At 40.7% G+C, this 19,770-nt stretch overlaps 2 protein-coding genes across 3 annotated transcripts; both read right to left on the bottom strand.

Moving 5' to 3' along the window:
- Positions 1 to 1,381: 1,381 nt before the first annotated feature.
- Positions 1,382 to 6,788, bottom strand: LOC117250925 (retinol dehydrogenase 7-like). 2 transcript variants are annotated; one of them, XM_078174496.1, is made up of 6 exons: positions 4,929 to 6,788; positions 4,307 to 4,342; positions 3,029 to 3,359; positions 2,162 to 2,423; positions 1,880 to 2,043; positions 1,382 to 1,792 (listed from the first exon to the last, which is right to left on the bottom strand). In XM_078174496.1, exons 1-6 carry the CDS (start codon positions 4,929 to 4,931, stop codon positions 1,560 to 1,562), a joined length of 1,029 nt encoding a protein of 342 aa, XP_078030622.1. In that variant the 5' UTR covers positions 4,932 to 6,788; the 3' UTR covers positions 1,382 to 1,559. The 2 variants fall into 2 exon arrangements, with proteins under 2 accessions (XP_078030622.1, XP_078030623.1); XM_078174497.1 differs by having other exon boundaries at positions 2,162 to 2,420; positions 4,929 to 6,783.
- Positions 6,789 to 8,908: 2,120 nt separating this feature from the next.
- Positions 8,909 to 18,051, bottom strand: LOC117251820 (retinol dehydrogenase 7-like). Its single transcript, XM_033618382.2, has 5 exons — positions 17,837 to 18,051; positions 14,025 to 14,372; positions 12,568 to 12,826; positions 12,313 to 12,476; positions 8,909 to 10,525 (listed from the first exon to the last, which is right to left on the bottom strand). Exons 2-5 carry the CDS (start codon positions 14,335 to 14,337, stop codon positions 10,281 to 10,283), a joined length of 981 nt encoding a protein of 326 aa, XP_033474273.1. The 5' UTR covers positions 14,338 to 14,372; positions 17,837 to 18,051; the 3' UTR covers positions 8,909 to 10,280.
- Between the last annotated feature and the right edge of the window lie 1,719 nt (positions 18,052 to 19,770).

Genomic DNA, 19,770 nt, shown 5'->3' with positions numbered 1-19,770 from the left:
CATCATTACTTTAAGAAATGAAGGTCAGTCAGTCCGGAAAATTGCAAAAACTTTAAATGTGTCCCCAAGTGGAGTCGCAAAAACCATCAAGCGCCACAACGAAACTGGCACACATGAGGACCGACCCAGGAAAGGAAGACCAAGAGTCACCTCTGCTTCTGAGGATAAGTTCATCCGAGTCACCAGCCTCAGAAATCGCAAGTTAACAGCAGCTCAGATCAGAGACCAGATGAATGCCACACAGAGTTCTAGCAGCAGACCCATCTCTAGAACAACTGTTAAGAGGAGACTGCGCGAATCATGCCTTCATGGTCAAATAGCTGCTAGGAAACCACTGCTAAGGAGAGGCAACAAGCAGAAGAGATTTGTTTGGGCCAAGAAACACAAGGAATGGACATTAGACCAGTGGAAATCTGTGCTTTGGTCTGATGAGTCCAAATTTGAGATCTTTGGTTCCAACCGCCGTGTCTTTGTGAGACGCAGAAAAGGTGAACGGATGGATTCCACATGCCTGGTTCCCACTGTGAAGCATGGAGGAGGAGGTGTGATGGTGTGGGGGTGTTTTGCTGGTGACACTGTTGGGGATTTATTCAAAATTGAAGGCACACTGAACCAGCATGGCTACCACAGCATCCTGCAGCGACATGCCATCCCATCCGGTTTGCGTTTAGTTGGACGATCATTTATTTTTCAACAGGACAATGACCCCAAACACACCTCCAGGCTGTGTAAGGGCTATTTGACCAAGAAGGAGAGTGATGGAGTGCTGCGGCAGATGACCTGGCCTCCACAGTCACCGGACCTGAACCCAATCGAGATGGTTTGGGGTGAGCTGGACCGCAGAGTGAAGGCAAAGGGGCCAACAAGTGCTAAACACCTCTGGGAACTCCTTCAAGACTGTTGGAAAACCATTTCAGGTGACTACCTCTTGAAGCTCATGGAGAGAATGCCAAGAGTGTGCAAAGCAGTAATCAGAGCAAAGGGTGGCTATTTTGAAGAAACTAGAATATAAAACATGTTTTCAGTTATTTCACCTTTTTTTGTTAAGTACATAACTCCACATGTGTTCATTCATAGTTTTGATGCCTTCAGTGAGAATCTACAATGTAAATAGTCATGAAAATAAAGAAAACGCATTGAATGAGAAGGTGTGTCCAAACTTTTGGCCTGTACTGTACATTTTTGAGTTAGGGGCAAAAACAAGGTTTGTGAGGTCACAGTGACCTTGACCTTTGAGCTTTGACCACCAAATTGTAATTAGTTCATTCTTGAGTCCAAGTGGACGTGGAGAATTTGATAGAAATGTTAGCAGATAGAGACTGTCATTTTATAAACACAGTGAATAAACTCTCAGTTTTACAGAATGATTTATTTTGCACTATAATGAGGACAATTGGAAACTGTTTCTGTGACCATCGAGCACATGCCCAAATGGTTTAAATTGCTGCTTAGACATGAATAAATACATTTTATATTTTGTAGCATAATCTAGACACTTTTTTGACCTTGTTGTTACAATATTTTAGTTTTATCACTTTCAGAAATGTCTCTTGTGCTGTTTAGCTTAGCTGATGTCTTTCAGCCTTAGGTGAAGGAAGAAGCGCACTGATAACAAAGTCTGACACAAATGAAGGGAAGTAGGACAGAGGAATCCAAAAAAACTTGGCATCCCAGCCTGCACTGTAACGTGTGCGTGGGAAGCGAGCTGTCAGTGCGTGCTCCATACACCTGGTGACCTTGGAGAGATCTGGACTGCACAGGATGCCCAAGGAGAAGTCCTGAGTTTTCAGATCTGACAGGAAGAACAGAGCAGAGGAGTCATTCAGAATATTTATATATGACACTAGTGCTGAGTGTGATCAACTGTACTTCCACTCACAGTCATCCAAGAATGTGTGTCCATAGGAGTCTTTGACATCTTGAGGGAGGCGGGTCCACAGTCTCCTCAGGTCAGCTTCAACAACATCCGGCCTGCTTGCACCTGTCTTGAAGAAACCAGGCTCGATAATACTCACTTTGATACCAAAGGGCTGCATGTCCCTCCTGGGCACAAGAAGCAGAGCATTATGTTTCTTTAGTGCAGCTGGAGAGCTTTTTATTAAGTATTGTACTTTAAAAAAAGTATGAGGTATTTCCATTTCATACTACTTCTTCCGAATACCTGAGGCTGTTGGAGAAGGCTTCCACTCCCCATTTGGACAGGCAGTATCCTCCACCAGTGAGAGTAACTCTGCCCAGAATACTGGCCACATTGACCACCCTGCCCCGGGCCTTTTTCAGCAGGGGCAGAAACTGGAGCGTCACATCAATGAGGCCGATCAGATTCACATCCAGAACCTTAGAGAAATCTTCTAACTGCATCCATTCTGTTGGACCCATGGGTATGGACCTGCCGGCATTGTTCACCAGACCCCACAGACCTGCTGAGAAAGGAGGCAGGAACATTACCAGCGCATATCAACCTCTGATCTTTATCTCTTTTTCACTGATTCTCAACTCATGTACTTGAAAAAAGGCTCAATCTGAACAGATATGTCCTTTTGGATATGGCTGATTTTCCCCAGAGGTAATGATGGTGGAACTGTACTTTTCTAATCAGTGTTAAAATGCCAAAATACCATACAGTACTATGGAGAGTGGTACTGTATATAATTAATACTGTATAATGTTTGAGAGTTATGTTTACTACTGAATTCCACACAAACAGACCAGGCATGTTCACTTAGTCAAATAAAGGTTTAAAAGTGTCCAAAAAGTTTACACTCAGTCAGGAAAAACTTTTGTTATGAATTTACTTTACATTTATGTTTAGAGAAAATGTAATGTGTCCCTGACTTTACAAAATGCAGACTATATGAGGTAAGTATTTCCTCCCTCCTCTTTAAAATCAGAGGGCATATTAAACATATCAGTAGGAGGATGATGAGTCGATGATGGGATGGTCCAGGTTGCCTTTATCTCTCCCAGTGCCTCGCTCTGACTGGCACCCTATCAGTGTGTACCCCCTGCTGCTGTCTGCCTGGCTCACCTCCATCTCCGACCTCTTTGCTCACAAACTCCACCGCCCTCCTGATGTTCGCACTGTCTGTAACATCCAGCAGGAGAGTCTTCAGTCTGGGGGAGGCTGCTGCTGCCAAATCTGTTGCACCTTTCTCTGTGAGACATGCAGCTATGACGTGGAAGCCTTTTCCATCCAGCTGCCTGGCCAGCAGATTCCCAAAGCCGCTGTCACAGCCTGTGATGAACACATGCTTCTGGTTGGAGCCATCAACCTTGCAGGAATCTCTGATGTACCATCGGATGACAGCGAGAGTGGCCAGAAGTGAAGCACAGGTTAAGGCCAGGTGTGACAGGATTACCTGAAACACAATCCACAGATATGACATCATGCCTCCTTTTAGCTGCAACCAGCAGCTTTATATGTTGCTCTGTCTGCTGGTCGGTCCATAAAACTATCTCCCCACCCTTTGGCAGCCACAGTTTTTGCCCTGGAAGGGTGAAATTTGACATTGAGGCTAAGTGTGTGTTTGTGTTCATGCCAGCTGGCTAAAATGGGGTGTGGTAATGGAGGTGGTCATGAGCCAAAAGACAGGTCAGGGGTACATTCCCATGTGAGTGAATGAAGGCGAGGGACAATCGCCAGCCAAGGTGATATTCATGCTGAATATGGGCAGTGTCTGATTTGACAGTTGTATTTGTTACTGGTTAGACCAGTTAGACATGGCAACAAAAGGCAGTCAACCACACATCCTTCTTAGCTACTGGTTGAGTCTGTGAGTTTGTTTGTCAAAGTTCACCAAAATTGAACTCTTTACAATGATAAGTTGCAAATTTGCTCTGCCACGGGAGGCAAATGTTTATTCACCCCTTTAGCCACACTGAATGGAAGTGAAGGGGAGGTAACTGTTCATGCCAGCTGGCAAAAAGGGGGCGAGGCAGTGGGAGTGGCCTATAACAAAAAGGTGCATACTTTCTGAACAGATTCACATAACTTGACCAAACTTTGTGGAAACGTAAACACACACACACACACACACACACACACACACACACACACACACACACACACACACACACACTATAGCAACCACAGCTTTCTATCTATGAGGGTGAAAGTTGCTGTGGAGGTCATGTGTTTGTGAGGTTGTGTGGACTGCATAAGCATACGTGGTCGCAGCCACTGAGAATCCACACTTACTTCTCCTAAATATTCTACACACATTCTCTAAAGGTAAATAAAAAACGTGAAAAAGAAGTGAATGTTTACGCAAATAATGCAAACAAAGAGAAATCTACTCACACTCACCTCTAATAAATATGTTGTGAGATTGTCAGCTGACACCTGTGTGGAGAAGCATGGAAGACTGATATTGAAATACCCAGTGTCTTTATGACCAATTAAAGATCAGCCTTCAAAATATTGGACTATGCAACAATAGTTAAAATTAGCTCCTCTGCAACCAATAGTAAAATTCTACTTACACATAAATGCATTCATAATAATAATAATCCAAGAATAGCCTACAACGTATAATAATACGAAACTTGTATGGTTGATTTCGTAGCACAGTAAGTACTTTTACTGTTGATGCTTTAAACACATTTTTAAGACATTTTTTGCATTGTGGTGTAAATCTAAACACCAAAAGAGGTTAAGTGCATGGGGTTTATTTTTGGTAAACTGATCCTTTAATGCAACAATTGTCACTCAACCACCAGATGGCATTAGATCTTATTAAGCTGATTTTTGTAAAAAATAATAATAATAAAGTGTACAATAAGTCAACTAATGTCAAGTTTCTGTTCTTTAATTTTGAGTCAAATAAATAGAAAGGTATAAAGTTAATATACAAATTATATTTGGGTGCTCTAACTCTAAGTTGAATTATTATTTTGTGTAAAATGGAAAATAATAAATGCAAACATACCATGGCCACAGTTCTTTAGAGGATGTTGTCTTGTGTAGTTCAGTATGTGCATAGATTACTCCAGACAACAATGTGCCACAACTCAGAGTATTAATTCAATATACACATGCAGGTTGGCTGTCTTGCAGGAAGCTGAACTTCACACACACTACTGCACTGACTTTCTCTGTCTGCATGTGCTATGGACCAATCACAGTCAAGCACTGTTCTGCATCCAATAGGGACATTTGCTGTCATATCATAGGTAAGGTGTGGCAAGTTTATTTACATAGCACATTTCAACAACAAGGCCATTCCAAGTGCTCTACTTGAAATATCATAAACAGACCAAGTGCGGGGCGTCGGTGGCTTAGTGGTAGAGCAGGCGCCCCACATACAAGGCTGTTGCCGCAGCGGCCCGGGTTCGACTCCAGCCTGTGGCCCTTTGCTGCATGTCACTCCCTCTCTCTCTCCCCCCTTCACGCTTCTCTGTCCTATCCATTAAAGGCTAGAAATGCCCGAAAAAATATCTTAAAAAAACAGACCAAGTGCAGAAGAAACACATAAAAAAGGACATTGAATTCTGTGGAAAACAGACATTAAAGAGCCAAGAGAATAGAAAATAAAAACAAGCTTAAATAGGACAGGTTTAAAATACAAGAATAAAAGTTAGTGTGTAGTTTGAGAAATTGATTATTATTTGATTTAATAAAAGGCAGTGATAGTCTTCAGATTTGATTGAAAAGAACTGATTTTGATACACAGAAAGCTTGTGTAAGGCTGTATTCACACCAAATCAGGTGTTGCGATAATTTGCTGCAGGGTTGTACAACAGTGTACGAGTGCCATTAAATGTTCCATTTGCAGAGGAGTGGAGGGTAGAATCTCCCCATCTCAGTGACTAAGTATTTGTCTTCGATAAGTTTGCTGATGTTTTCTTAAAAGCTGTCTAGAATTCCTTTTGATTATCATTACTGTATCTTTTCCACCACAGAAGACAAGTGTACATACTCACAAGCAAAGGGAGTGCTCTCCTTTGCTGGGTAGTACACTCAAGCTGTAAACACGTACTTTATTTCCTTTACCATATTATAATTATAATGCTTGTATTCAGGAAAACATCTCTGCACACAGTGAGGTTGAGATGATGATGTTCTCATTCTTGAATATGATGTCATTCATCTGTGAAAGTTCACCCCCACTATTCTGCTATGCTCTGAGCACATGCTCCTCTCCTCAGGCCATACTTCTTTGATTGTTTTCCTCAGTAGCATGAGCTCTGTGTCTCTTTTCAGTCTCTGCTCTGATCTTTTCCAGCTTAGTGTCCCTGACAGGTGAGCTGCTGTATACAGTATCTACCTGCATGTCCATGCCTTGTGTGAGGCTGTTACTCTGATCAGACAGTAACTATCTGGAGAGAATATCTGCAGCAGGAATGTTCTTGGCTGGCCTGTGGATGATAGTGAAATTGTACCTCTGTAGCTGAAGTATCTTTCTCTGGATCTCTGGAGTCACTCTATAACGTCTCAAGTGGCTTGTGGTCATTACAGTGACTCAACAGTGACATAGCAAGTGTAAATGTTTGCAGCCAAATTTTTTTTAAATCTGAGCATAGTCAATTTCACTGTCAGTTAGCAATTTAGATGCATGGCTGATAAGCTCTTGCAGTAGGGCTGCATCTAGTCCATACTTGGATACTTCACCTTGTAGCCTTAGATATTTGCTAGGTTCAAAATATGTAGGGACTGGACATGGCTCTCGTGTGATTAGCTCTATCATTTTTCTGACTGCTTCATCATGTTGTACATCCCATTTGAATTTACTGGACAGTTTTGACAGGTCATGCACAAGTGCGTTGATTTCCAAGAGCATAGTGGCAAACTTTAAGTAGTTACAATGCCAAGGATGTGTCCATCTCACCTTCGTCTTTGGGTTGCCCCATGTCTCTCACAGCTGCAGTCTTGGCTGGATCGGGCTTGATTCTGTCTTTAGTTACCGTTCCCAAAGTAGCTGACCACAGTGGGACAGATCGTGCTCCTCTCTGGGTTGAACTTAACTCATCGCTCTCTGGAGCGCTACAGCATGGCACGGAGGTTGTTTCTGCTGTAGCTGAGGGCATCGTTGACTGTCATTGTGACTCCCTGTCACAGTGATGCGGTGTCACTTCCTAAGTCTCATCAACGGAAACTTGTATTAGACAGATTTCAGCCCAAAAGGCATATAGAGCCTGACCTGACATCCATGATGCTTTGTTGGAGGCTCCAACCAACTCCATTGTGATCATCAAGAGTAGGTAAAGTGTATTGCAGTTGTTTGATAATCTTCTTCAAATCTTTGGGGTCAAGACACACTCTCGTGTTGTCTATGTGTCTTTTCTGCTGCTATCTTTGAACTGACTCATACAGTTGGTTCAGTGACTGTAGCTCATCTTTCAGGCAGTTACACAGAGCGAGGGGAACACACCTCAGCGGGTGTACCCAAGGTACTATGTTGGGGTCTATATGAGTTGTGCACTCACTAGGAAACAGTCCTGTTCCTGTTTGGAGGAATTTGCACATCTGCAAAGGCCTGCTCCGTACCATTAATGTCAACTTGTCAATGTCCAAGTTGTCTATAGTCTGTCTGACTCATTTTGATTCAATGTGTGTACTCCTTTTCCTCGCTAGGAAGAATACACCTTTGCAAAGTGGCTCAACTTGTTGCATATCTTGTACTGTTTTCCTTCAGCATTACCTTGCTTGAACTGCCACATTTTTTAGGGCGCTACCTGTCTTCCTCTGTCTTGAAGAGGTTATCTGGGATTCTTTCTGCCCTGTCTTAGGTTTTCCTAGCTGCATTCTTTGATGGCTGCCAACTGATTGCATGAACCGTCTGGTCATGTGGGCTACCGTTTCCAGCAGCTTTAGTTTAAAGCTGTGCTTGTGCTATTTCATGAGACCAAACAATATTGATGGCTTTATCCAACGCAAGATCAGAACTTCTCTCTCACTCTAGGTGAAGGAATTTGACTTGACTTCCTGTACATGCTATACTTCAAAGTATCTAATTAACATACCAAGAATTGTTCAAACCAAGAATTGCTCAGCATCCAATAAGGATATTTGTTATCACCTCATGGTTGTCACATTGGGAACCCATTGGTCTGACAGCCCATTGGTCCGACATCCCATTGTTCCGACCATATTAAACCCATTGTTCCGAAGTCTGTTCCAAAATCATCATGATGCCCTGTGGTTAAGGTCTGGTTAGGTTTAGGCACAAAAACCACTTGGTTAGGGTTAGGAAAAGATCATGGTGTGGGTTAAAATGAAAAAGAAAGTGGCAAACACATAAGCTGTGAGCCTGCTCCGCCTCAAGCCTTTCCCAGCTGACCCAGAGCCGGTCACAGCGCACCATCAAGGTAGAAATACGCCCGACGGGAGCCATTCAGCACCGCGGACCATCGGACTAATGGGATGTCGGACCAATGGGCTGTCGGACCAATGACATGGACCCGTCACATTAGTGTGAAACAAGTCTTACCAATATATTATATGTATGTATAAGATGCACATTCTGATTATTTTAAACAATATAGGCTACAATTTGTAAGATAAGAACATGATCTGTGTACAATATTAGATTTAAAATTAAAACATTATTTGTTAATCTATGAAGCCTGTATAACGCCCTAATAAGATTTCATATCATGGTAATTTTAATCAATCAATCAAGTTTTTACAGACCCCTTGGTAGAGTGCCACAGAACACACTTTGAGAATCACTGCCATTGAGAATGTGACAACAGGGTTAACTGTGTCACCCAACATGAAGGATTTGTAACAGACAATACCAAATTACAAAACCCCTGGTTTTGATTTGTGCATTCCACTTTTACCTTATCCTAAAAACATACCTCAGCCCAAAAGTTACAGACACTTCTCTGTATTTGATATTGAATGTAAATCAATGTTAAGAATCTGAAGAGCAGGTTTATACAGAGGAAGAGGAGCCAAAGTCCATCAAGAACAAAATCTTTACAAGTTGAATGAATTGTGATGACGTGTTTAAGATCATCCTTTGACTTAGGAAGCAAAAATAATTGATATTATAATCAATAATGTAGGGATGATAACTTCTGGAGTCAAAGACATCATGAAGCTTCAGTATGCACCAATGGCTTTAACTCCTAATACTTTCCTTTCCAATGAGGAACACTGCTTTTATTTGCCTTAGCTATAGAACCTCAAGCTATCTATTTATGCTCGTCACCAGATGTCTGTGGTATTTCAAGGGAAGGGACACAGCATAAATTATCTTTGTACGAAGACGATTTACTTCTTTATGTTACAGATCCTCACAGAACTCTTCCTGTAGTCATGTCAATCTTAGATCATTTTGGTAAGCTCTCTCGATGTAAGATTAATCTCTTAAAAGGTGAAATATTTCCTGTTAATTAAGATGCACAACAGATATCCTTCTACTCATACCCATTTATAGTGATTATGGATCGCTTTCTTATTTAGGTATAGCGATAACCCAAAAATTGTCTGAGCCCCCTTGTAGATTAGACTAGAGTGGCCTTTAACAAATGGTCAGTCCTACCACTCTTCCTGACAGGAAGGATAAATATAATTAAAATGAATATTCTCACCAAATTTCTGTACCTACTTCATTGAATCCTGATACTTTTTCAAATATCCTTCTTTAAAAAACTCAACAGAATGATATCTGAATTAAGCTGGAATAAAAAAAACTTCTCATGTAGGCCTACGATGAGCATTCTTACAGAAACCTATATCAATGGAGAGAATGGCCCTTCCAAATTGTCAGTATTATTACTGAGCAGGTAACTTGAGAGCACTGACATATTGGATTGAGGCAAGTACCCCTGACAGATTTCTATTTTGGGTATGCATGAGGCTTCCTCTTGTAGGCTGAAATCCTTGTCTGCTTTATTTTATTCAGAGATGCCTATGGCCCTACATAATACTTCTTCACATCCTACAGTCCAACAGTCTTTGTGTATGTGGGTTCAGTTACAAAAGCATTTTGACTGGCAGGGGGGCACCATCTATGCTCCAATAGCAGTAAACCTCCAATTTCCACCCTCTATTTAGGATACTACCTCTCGATTATGGTGAAATAAGGGAATTTACACATTAAAAAGGACTTAGAGGCAGACAATATATTTGCTTCATTTGAATAACTCAAAGCCAAATTTGACATAGCTTAAGACATAATGAAGAGCCAAACATGTTTTATAATACAGAAAATGTTTATATGATGCTATAAATGGTGTAATTCTTCATACGCAAAAACGTATTGCATGAAAAATAATAAGACACATCAGTGATCTTAAGGTTAGCCCAAATTCTTTTTAAAACAACTGATCTATTTTGACACACACTGAAGTGAAGACACTCTAGGTGTTACTCCTGGGATCATTTTACGAAAAAGGCTATCTGTGATGCAGGTCGGCATGTACGACAAAGGCAACCAGAAGAACTTTGCATCCCATCCAGGTAGGTAGCGAGTACGAGGATGAACGGCAGAGATGGCGTGCTCCATGCAGCTTACCACCTTCATCAGGTCGCTGTCAGTCAGCATCCTAAACCTCTGAACCAATATTCCAAGAGCTGAAAAGTGTAATTTGGCACTTACTATAGGTAAAATACAGACAAGGATCAGTTGGTACACTACAAAATTATGAATCACAATAAAACAGTCAGCTCACAGCAGATTACCTGAAGCAAATGCTGTTTGTCTACAGGTAAGCATACAATAAATCATACATAAAGAACATTGTGTCTATTTTGAATGTGCATGTGTATGTACGTACGTACGTATGTATGTATGTATGTATAGAATTGAATGTGCATTTTTTTTTGTGCCACAAGTGGGCACCAGACCCTTAACAAATATGAGAAAGAGCAAGAAAATCAGTACTTCAGGTTTATTTCTATCAGCTCAAAAACATCAGACCACTTCTCTCAATGAAAAATCTGGTAACTAAAGAGTGTATACAGTATGTCAAAACCAACCCACAAAGAAAAAAGAGAGGAAATTTGCAAACACCCCCAAAAAATGTATGTAACAAAGCAACGTTTTGATCTCCAGAGTCTGTGGGCGATGTTAGCCTGACAAATTAAGCTGAAGATTTAAACACTATTGGAGTTTGACAGATGAGGGTTAGACCAGATTCAGTGATCAATCAGCAGAGCTGCACAGCTCATGACAGGCAGTACTCTGAAGGACCAAATGAAGACCAATAAATTTCAGCACAGAGCTGGTATTCACAGAATTAATGCAACTGTCCTTCAAGAGCAGCGTTCTGTGGCGCCACGGTCTGGAATGAACTTTCAAATGCAATGTGGACACAAGTACACTTCATCAACTGTCTTATTGTTTGTTAGTGCTCAGAATTTGCATAGCAGAAATGTTTTGGTATCTGTGTACTTTATTTCCTTTCAAAATCTGGACACTATCATTAATGCATTCATTACCTCTCATCTTAACAACTGTAATTACAAGTTGTCGCAATGGCCGTTTCTATTTTCCACTTGTGAGTCTGTGTGTGTGTCACCATGCCAAGACTTGGACCTGGTGACACCTATTGTAGCAGGAATTACCACAGAAGCCATTTAAACTAATTTGGCCGGTTATTAATATGTCCGTCTTTCTGTCTGTCTGTCTATGGACAGATTTTGGTTGACACGATAGCGTTGCAACCATGCATGCAGTCACAAAACTTTACAGGTGTGTAGTTGAGATCACAATTAAGGCTGAGTTAAAAGATGGGTGTGGTTGGAACAAATGGTGCCAGAAGTATGGGGGGTAGAGAGTAGGCAAGGGGATACTGGTCCCCCCACTTTAGACCCCTGGATGAAATTTGATTGAAGTTGCAGTTCACTGTATCGCAGCTGGAGCACTCCTATCGCAAGATGTTCTCTAGTTTGATATTCACTAGCAACAGAAAAAATATCTTTACTGTCAGCTTCATCAAAACTCTGCTGCTAGGATTTTAAATGGCTTTTATGAGATTGTTTCATTGTTATTTGTTGTGATTCTTATTTCTATTTTAGTATTTTGAGCTAGTAGTTTCTTTCTGTGTTTCATTGCTTTACATACTGCATACTTTACATACCTTGTTTTAAAAAAGTGCTATAGATAGTTTATCAAAAAGATTCTTACTTGACATTAGGTATTAAACTGAATGCAGCACTTGCAAAATGAATAAATAAAAGTCCCAAAATATCGAGCAAGATGATTTATGTCATGGAGAGGATCACGGATCATTTTTAGCAAGATGGGCATCATTCGACAAAACAATCTCCTCTATGTTTATAAATTGTTCAGTGATGTGCTGAGCTATAGCAATAAAATAAGTTTTGTGTTATTTTCTAACAAAGGTGGAGTAACTCACATTTTCCCAAGAAATCTGGTCCATAGTCGTCCTTCACATCCTGAGGTAATCTGTCCCACAGCTTCTGCAGGTTACTTTGCATCGCCCCTCCATCAGTCACATTTGTTTTGAAGAGGCCTGGCTCAATGCCTGCAACCTTGATTCCAAATGGTGCCATGTTCAAACTGAAACACAAAAGATGTTTGCTATAAGTCAGGAGGACACTCATGAGAATCAGAAAGATTATCCATGTGAAAAGGCTGCATCTTCTCTCACCGCAGGCTGTCGTTGAAGGACTCCACGCCATACTTGGACACACAGTAAGGTCCACCGAACGGGGTGACTCGCCCAAACACACTGGCGACATTGACCACTCTGCCTCTGGCCTTCTTGATGAGAGGGAGGACGCTCAGTGTTACATCGATTACACCAAACAGATTGACAGCAAGCATGGCCTTGTAGTCGTCTACAATGAGCCAGTCAGTGGGGCCAGACGGATGAGCAACTCCTGCATTGTTTACCACGGCCCACAGACCTGGAGCAACACAACAATATAATAAACACAGAGAGGTGAGACTGTTAATACATACAGTACATGTGTGGCATCACCAACAAGTGAAATGACTGTTTAAAAGGCAGAATGAGTGGTAAAAGAAAGTACAGACTCATACAAAAATAATCCCTCTCAATCATCACGTTTGACACACTTGAAGTGTGTGGCGGTGTATGCAGACTGTGCCCTCTGCCTGCATTTTCTTTTTCTGCTGTGTTTTTAATGTTTCTGAGCAACAACCTTTTGGCAGTGGTAAGTAGCCCTTACCAATAACAGTGCGCATGGTGTGAGGGTGGGACTCTGTAAAAACGTAGTTACCAGGAGGGGCAAACTTTGACAATTCAGTCAGGACCACTTTAGTCAAAGAAAACTTTATTTCCATTTGCAGTATTATATATGGCGGTATGGCTCTGTTCTGGGGCCTCTCTGCCTTTCCTTGGCCTATGCAGAAAGCCTCTTCCATGCAGCTATGTGGAAAGACTAAAGCAGAGACAGAAACCTCTCTGCCCTTCCGTGTGCAAACGAGGACAGCCTGAGGCAGAGAGAGCAAACCTCTCTGCCCTTCCATGCATCTACATGGAAAGCCTAAGGCAGGGAGAGCAGCAGCAAAGACCCCCCGGGAAAAGGACAGACCAAGCATCAATGCCAAGAAGAAATGAAACTGATAAGTCACACACAGCATGAAAAGGAGGAGCTGGGGTGGGGGTGGGTCGCAAGGTGGATTGCAGAGGAAGCAGCAACATCACGCAGGCTAAAGCAGTTTAAATAGGGTGCCCTGAATGAGATTCACCAATTGGTTGCATAGAAAGGAATCATGTGATCTATCAGCTGACTGGGCTGTTTGAGATCAGCTGACGTAGCTGGGATGTGAGCTGAGCTTGATATCATGTCGTGCCCGAACTTACACGGTGCTCAATTTATGTGTACAAACTGCAGCCAAAAAACCCTCCTCATTATGCCTTTAATTTCTAAACCTGGAGTAAGAGGGAAACTTGATATGATCGGATATGTCATATCCATTGACATCTCCACCCCACTGCCGAAGCAAAAACGCACAATCACCTTCCATAAACTAAACTCTGTTTTCCCTACCTCCCTCTCATCCTCCCTCTCTGAAAAAATATCCACTTCTCAAACATTAAATGTGACCCTATAAAAGGAGCCCCTAAAAGCCACTCACCCTTCTGTCCAACCAGAGTCCTGATGAAAGCGGCAGCTTTGCCGACACTCTCGGAGTCGGTGACATCCAGATGAATGGTTGTCAGTCTGTCGGAGGAGATCTTCTTCAGCTCATCCTCACCCTTCTCAGTGTAACACGCTGCAATCACATTGTAGCCCAGCTTGTCCAGGTGTGTCGCCAGGAGATTACCAAACCCAGAGTCACAGCCAGTGATGTAGACGTATTTATCTTCCTTGTTGGGCACTCTTTTTCTATCCTTGTACCAGCGATAGATGAGCCAGGAGGCCACCAGTCCGAGGATATACAGGTACATTATTTCTAGAGATGAATGGTTTCCTAGTAACCAGACTGTCAAATAAATAGGAAAAAACTCGCATTAACACCGCATAGATTTATATTATACTGACTCCAGATTAAATAAATGTTTACAAAAAGATAATTTGAGATAGCTGTGATAAATGGACACTCCGGTTTGTTAAAGTTTTATTTATTTGGAGTTCAGTTAGCCCTCCTTTAGTCTGGACAATTTTAGCATGTAGTTGACAATACAACCTCCACACAAGGTCCATTTAGTTGCTTTTCTGGAGCTTTTGACTGTAACACACAATCTTCTCCAGCAGATGCAGTTTGCCTTGTTGTTAGACAATCTGAGACTGAGACAGTAATCTAAAGCAGTCAGGTAAAATAAAAAAGGTACACATCTCTAATTCCTTAACAACTGGGCACACTCTGTTAACTGATAAAGATTGTGTGATATGTCCAAAAGCTCCACAACTGCTACTTAGTGAATGCATGACATCAGAAAGAGTTGTCAACTTGTTTAACTATGTTTCCATCTTCAGAATCAGTCAACTCGATCTCAGTGAAACGGGTAGATTCAAAGGTCTGGACCCAGGCAAACTCAGTGACCATTCAAGTTCCCTACATCCCACAAGTTCTCTTAGCTCTTTCACTCGAATAAATATGTGAATAAACAACTCTGTTAAATGCTACAATTATATAAACAGAAACTAAACAGCCGTCACTAATGTACCTTTCAGCCCTCCAGCCTGAATCAGCTACCTGGCCTGCTGACAGGTACTGCTCAGTGCTGTTGTTGTGTGCTCTGTGCTAATGTTAGCTGCTTAACAGGAGGCTATCGCCGTATAGCAGCTCTCGTGCACTGGTTTGAAGGGTGTGCACTGTCCAACCATAGACTGTGTGTGCCACTATAGATATGAATGTGTGTGTATGTGAGTGTGTTGGTGCATGTGTACACATGCGCCAACACACTCACATATCATTATTCATTTATGTGCTGCCAACTGGGTTACTCTAACAAAGTTTTGTAGTATAACATACAATGACAATAAAGGATCTGTCTGTCCATCCGTCCGTCCGCCATACTGGATTAACTGCTGATGAGAGTGTTGCTGCACGGCGGCTCGTGCTTCAGCCCAAGGGGTGTGTGTGCTTTGTGCTACTGGCTTCTAACGAGTGTCTGTCATTTCGCAGCGGCTTGATCTTAATTTCAGCTCCTTCAGGGGACAATCCCCAAGTGTCTCAGAGTTGAGAATATTGTTCATTTTTTCACGAATTTGAAACCTAATTTTCTATACTTTGTGATTTTTTTAATCATTCAAATTTGGCTGGGTGGTTAATACACATTTTTCTGTGGTGTGACAAACTCATTACACATATTTATATTTGCTTTATGTAGACTTTAAAGTGAAACTGTTGTGTCAGCTACTGTTTCAAAGGTCAAGAATAAACTTTAAATCTTATATCTTATCTTATAGTCTGAGGCCTTCAGTAGTCCCTTTTCAATAAAATATTAAATAACAAAACACTACAATAAAACACTACATTGACAATTATTAGCGACAAACTGATACCTTTAACCATTTAACCTTAAATGAACCCTAAATTTAATCCCGCTGAGGAAAGTTTAAACATGAAACTGAGACATGACAAAACCTGTTTTGCCACAGGAAAAGCCTTCAGGAAAGACTATTGGTGTGATCATGGAGGTACACTTTTGGAGTGATGCCAAGATCTTTATTGAGCTGATGGCAGCAGCATTTGCCCATCCCAAGAATGGTATGCCATCCGTTTTCTGCTGGCAAATACTGACAAACAGTATGTGGCGGCATCACACTGACGTTGTACACATTTGTTTACTGTTTGTCATAACTGTTTGTCCCAGTTTGATATTGCTCAGTGTAATGCAGACACATACCATTTTACAATATAAGACAGTGGGGCATGAGCGGCATACCATTCTCAATATCGGCATATGCATACCATCTGTCACTTTTTGATCTTGACACCACTGCATTGTTATGCGATATGTCCTCATGTGCACTGTTCTTTCTCAGTGTGATGCCACACAAATCTAAAAAATGTTTAGTTTTAATCTTAAAATGGCTATAAGCGAACTACACTGTGGTCACATGACATGAGCGTCTTTATCGCTGAGCTTGTTCTTTGGCGCAATGGCGTTTAATGTCCCCAGCAACCTCTGTAACATCTTTAGCCATGTGTTAGCAACTGGCTTTTTTAAGACACAGATAAGCTTTAAAATTTCTCTTTATACATCATGGGTGCAAGAAGCTATGTTTTTATAAATGTCTGTAGGGGTATATCTGTAAAAGAGATGATAACGTAGCTATTAGGCTGCATTCACATCGATGCAGGCGTTGCCAGTCCTCGCTTTCATTTGAATGTGAACAGTGGTGGGACCACAGGAGATGCAAAAAAAAATAAAAAATAAATAAAATAAAACAAGAACTTCAGGTTGTGGTGGATAATCATGACCAGAAAAATCCACAAGAACAAGTGATGCAGTCTATCCATTGTTAAATATAAAGTGAGTAACAGAAATAAAGGATGTGTACAGAGCCGTGTGCACCATCCTGCAAAGTAGAGCACTACTTTTTTTCACAAAATTCTTGCTTTAAAGGCAGAACATTGACAACTGAGCAGCCTAGTATTTTTATTATATGTTGAGGAAATATGTCAAAGCACAAAACAGTTACTTAAATATTTTGACAGTGGTTTAAATTTGAATCACCTTGAATTTTAATGGCTGCCCTCTAGATGATGGCTAAATCAATATTGTGTCACTAACATTGTTAATATGGCTGAATTCAACATCCAATGTTTATTCAGCGTCGATCATATGAGGCTTTTCTATTTGGCTTCATCTTCTATCTGTGCAGTGACTCAACAAATTCTGATGGATTAACTGATTATCAAATATGTTGCTAAGTAACTGATCCGCTATTGAATTAACTGACTGATCTTTGAGCTCTGTAATAATTAAAACATAGTGTTAGATTTAACTTACATTTAACAAATTAGCCAGGTGAACTGAGACTGAATAATGAATACACTTAATATTAGGGCTGATAAACTGAAATAAAATAAAAAAATAATTAACTATTTAACCAAAAAATATGTCATTAAACAGACAGTTCAAAATCCAAAGATATTAACTTAAGACAAAGAACACCAGCAAATCCTAGAAACTACATTTATATATATCTAATTTGAAATAGCAATAAAATCAATTAAATCACAATCTCTCCTTATTCAAGTTACTTAAACCCAAACCTGCAGACTCAGGTAACGATCCCACACGCTCAGGTAACAGTGTGTGTCATCTACCCACAGCCATGATATTACCTGTGTCTCCTGTGCGTGTGTTCAACAAACTCGAAGAAACTTAATTAAAGTAATTATTAAAATAATCTTGTAATATAGAAAAGTACTTTCTAGGAGACAGTTATGATATTTTTGCTTAAAAATGTCCAGAAAAGAAAGAAACTTACACGTATGACACGGTGAGTGAATGAATCAGTGTCGCACTGTGCAGCAGCTGGATGTGAGTCTTCAGGAGGCAGGCTCAACAAACTCTGAGCCTGATCCCAATCTCAGAGTTGGCCTGAGCCTGAGCTGGAACACTCACCTGAGGACACTTTCGGCTCCAGAACAGCTGTTCAGAATCAGTTTAATCAACTCTCAGCCTGAAGGAAGTGTTCACGGTGAGCACCACAAGGCATCATCAATGGAGCGCAGATAACATGATTGTCAGTGGCAGGAAGCAGAAAGCCACTTGTATCATCCCAGCTGAATCAGACATTGTAATGAACAAGAATCAAGACATTTTTTTAAAGGTTATTTTTTTGGGGCTTTTGTTGCCTTTAATGGCAAAACAGCATAACATTAAGGGGAGAGAGAGGCAGCAAGGGACTGCAGGCTGGACATGATCCCAGGGGCCACTGCATCAAGGACTGGGCCTCAGATCACGAGGCGCCCGCTCCATCCACTAAGCCACCGATGCTCCATCGTACTCACTTTGATTATCCTTTCTGATTTATGCATAGGGAAAACCACAAAAAACTGGCAAAAGTCCTTTCAGAGCCAGAGTCACTTTTCTTATGACAAACCATTGCCTTGTGTGTGTGTGTTCAGTGTCTCTGATGTTAGAAAGAAAACTGCCGCTGCTGAAGAATCAAAGGGCAATACATAAAAGATAGATGAAGCAAACCTGCTGGCTGGCAGGTTTGCTTCACAGAGTATTGCCATAGTAACTGACTCAGGGTTACACTGAAGTGGCTTTGTGAAACGGAAAACTCAGAGTTTACCTCATCTCAGGCTGAACATAAGAGTTTTCACTAATCCTGCTTTCTGAAATAGGGCCCGAGGTGGTGGAGGTAAATAGCCGAATAGTCTACAACATTTTTGTTGTTGTTGTTGTTGTTGTTGTTGCTTTTTCTTCTTCTCGTTTACCTGATCTTCCGGGAGCTGCCCTCCTCCGACCTCTCTGTCACAGGTTATGATGTGTGAAAAGCGACATCTGCTGGAGACTGCCTGATAATGGCAGCTAGATAAAACCTTGACATGGGCTGTTTCCATAGCAGGCATAGAAAGAATACCAATGTCTCTAAACAATATGTTTTATTTTTATTGTAACATTACAAATTCACCAAAATATAATAAGACTTGTTCATGAAGCTGCATTAATCAATGTGTTTCTAAACTTTAAAGAGTGATCAACAATCCCTTGCTTTGAATAATAATTCGTGTTTTTTGTTTTTGTTTTGTTTTTTTTAGCTTACTACAATAAGTTAAATTACCTCTTTAAAGTTCTTTAAATTCCATCTAATCCTTTAACCTGATTGAACCTGCAGAACAACCACTGCTCCACCCAGCTTGATCTTGCTATTAGGTACAACTACAACTCCAAGGAGGTGATGTAAGTGTGCAGAAATCTTTTTCTACCAGTCTGACCTCATTAAATCTAAAATCTATGAATATGCAGATACTAGGCACTATTTTACAGCAAGTTGCACCTAATAGGCTAAATGAAATATTTTACATTAACTCCCTCCTACCCAGAGGTGGGTAGTAACTAGTTACATTTACTCAGTTACATTTATGTGAGTAACTTTTTGGATAAATTGTACTTTTCAGAGTAGTTTTAATGCAAAATACTTTTTACTTTTACTTGAGTTATATTGTTTTAAAGCAACAATACTCTTACTTGAGTACAATATTTGGCTACTCTACCCACCTCTGAGTACATAATTACATATATATATATATAAATGTACAGTATAAGAATATATTTGTGTTTCTTGTGCCTTGATTTATGTTATGTTTGTAAAGATTTAATTATTTTTGTTTTAGTTAAAGGGGTATCGTTTAAAATACATGAATTTGCAGATTATTATTTTTGATTGATTGATTACGTTCATGTTCT

This window comes from Epinephelus lanceolatus, chromosome 14 (assembly GCF_041903045.1).
Source record: "Epinephelus lanceolatus isolate andai-2023 chromosome 14, ASM4190304v1, whole genome shotgun sequence".
Classification (NCBI taxonomy): Eukaryota; Metazoa; Chordata; class Actinopteri; order Perciformes; family Serranidae; genus Epinephelus; species Epinephelus lanceolatus.
Note: the sequence above shows the minus strand (reverse complement) of the source record. Positions and strands in the feature narration are given on the sequence as shown.

Bases quoted from the DNA above. Each gene is read 5' to 3' on its own strand.
- LOC117250925 (XM_078174496.1), bottom strand. The intron at 2,424-3,028 runs GTGAGCCAGGCA...CTCCTTTCTCAG, and splicing joins CAAAGAGGTCGGAGATGGAG to CAGGTCTGTGGGGTCTGGTG. The intron at 2,044-2,161 runs GTATTCGGAAGA...TCTTGTGCCCAG, and splicing joins GCCTTCTCCAACAGCCTCAG to GAGGGACATGCAGCCCTTTG.
- LOC117251820 (XM_033618382.2), bottom strand. From the start codon at position 14,337: ATGTACCTGTATATCCTCGGACTGGTGGCCTCCTGGCTCATCTATCGC. The intron at 12,827-14,024 runs GTGAGTGGCTTT...GTGTTGCTCCAG, and splicing joins GACTCTGGTTGGACAGAAGG to GTCTGTGGGCCGTGGTAAAC. The intron at 10,526-12,312 runs GTGAGTTACTCC...TACACTTTTCAG, and splicing joins ACCAGATTTCTTGGGAAAAT to CTCTTGGAATATTGGTTCAG.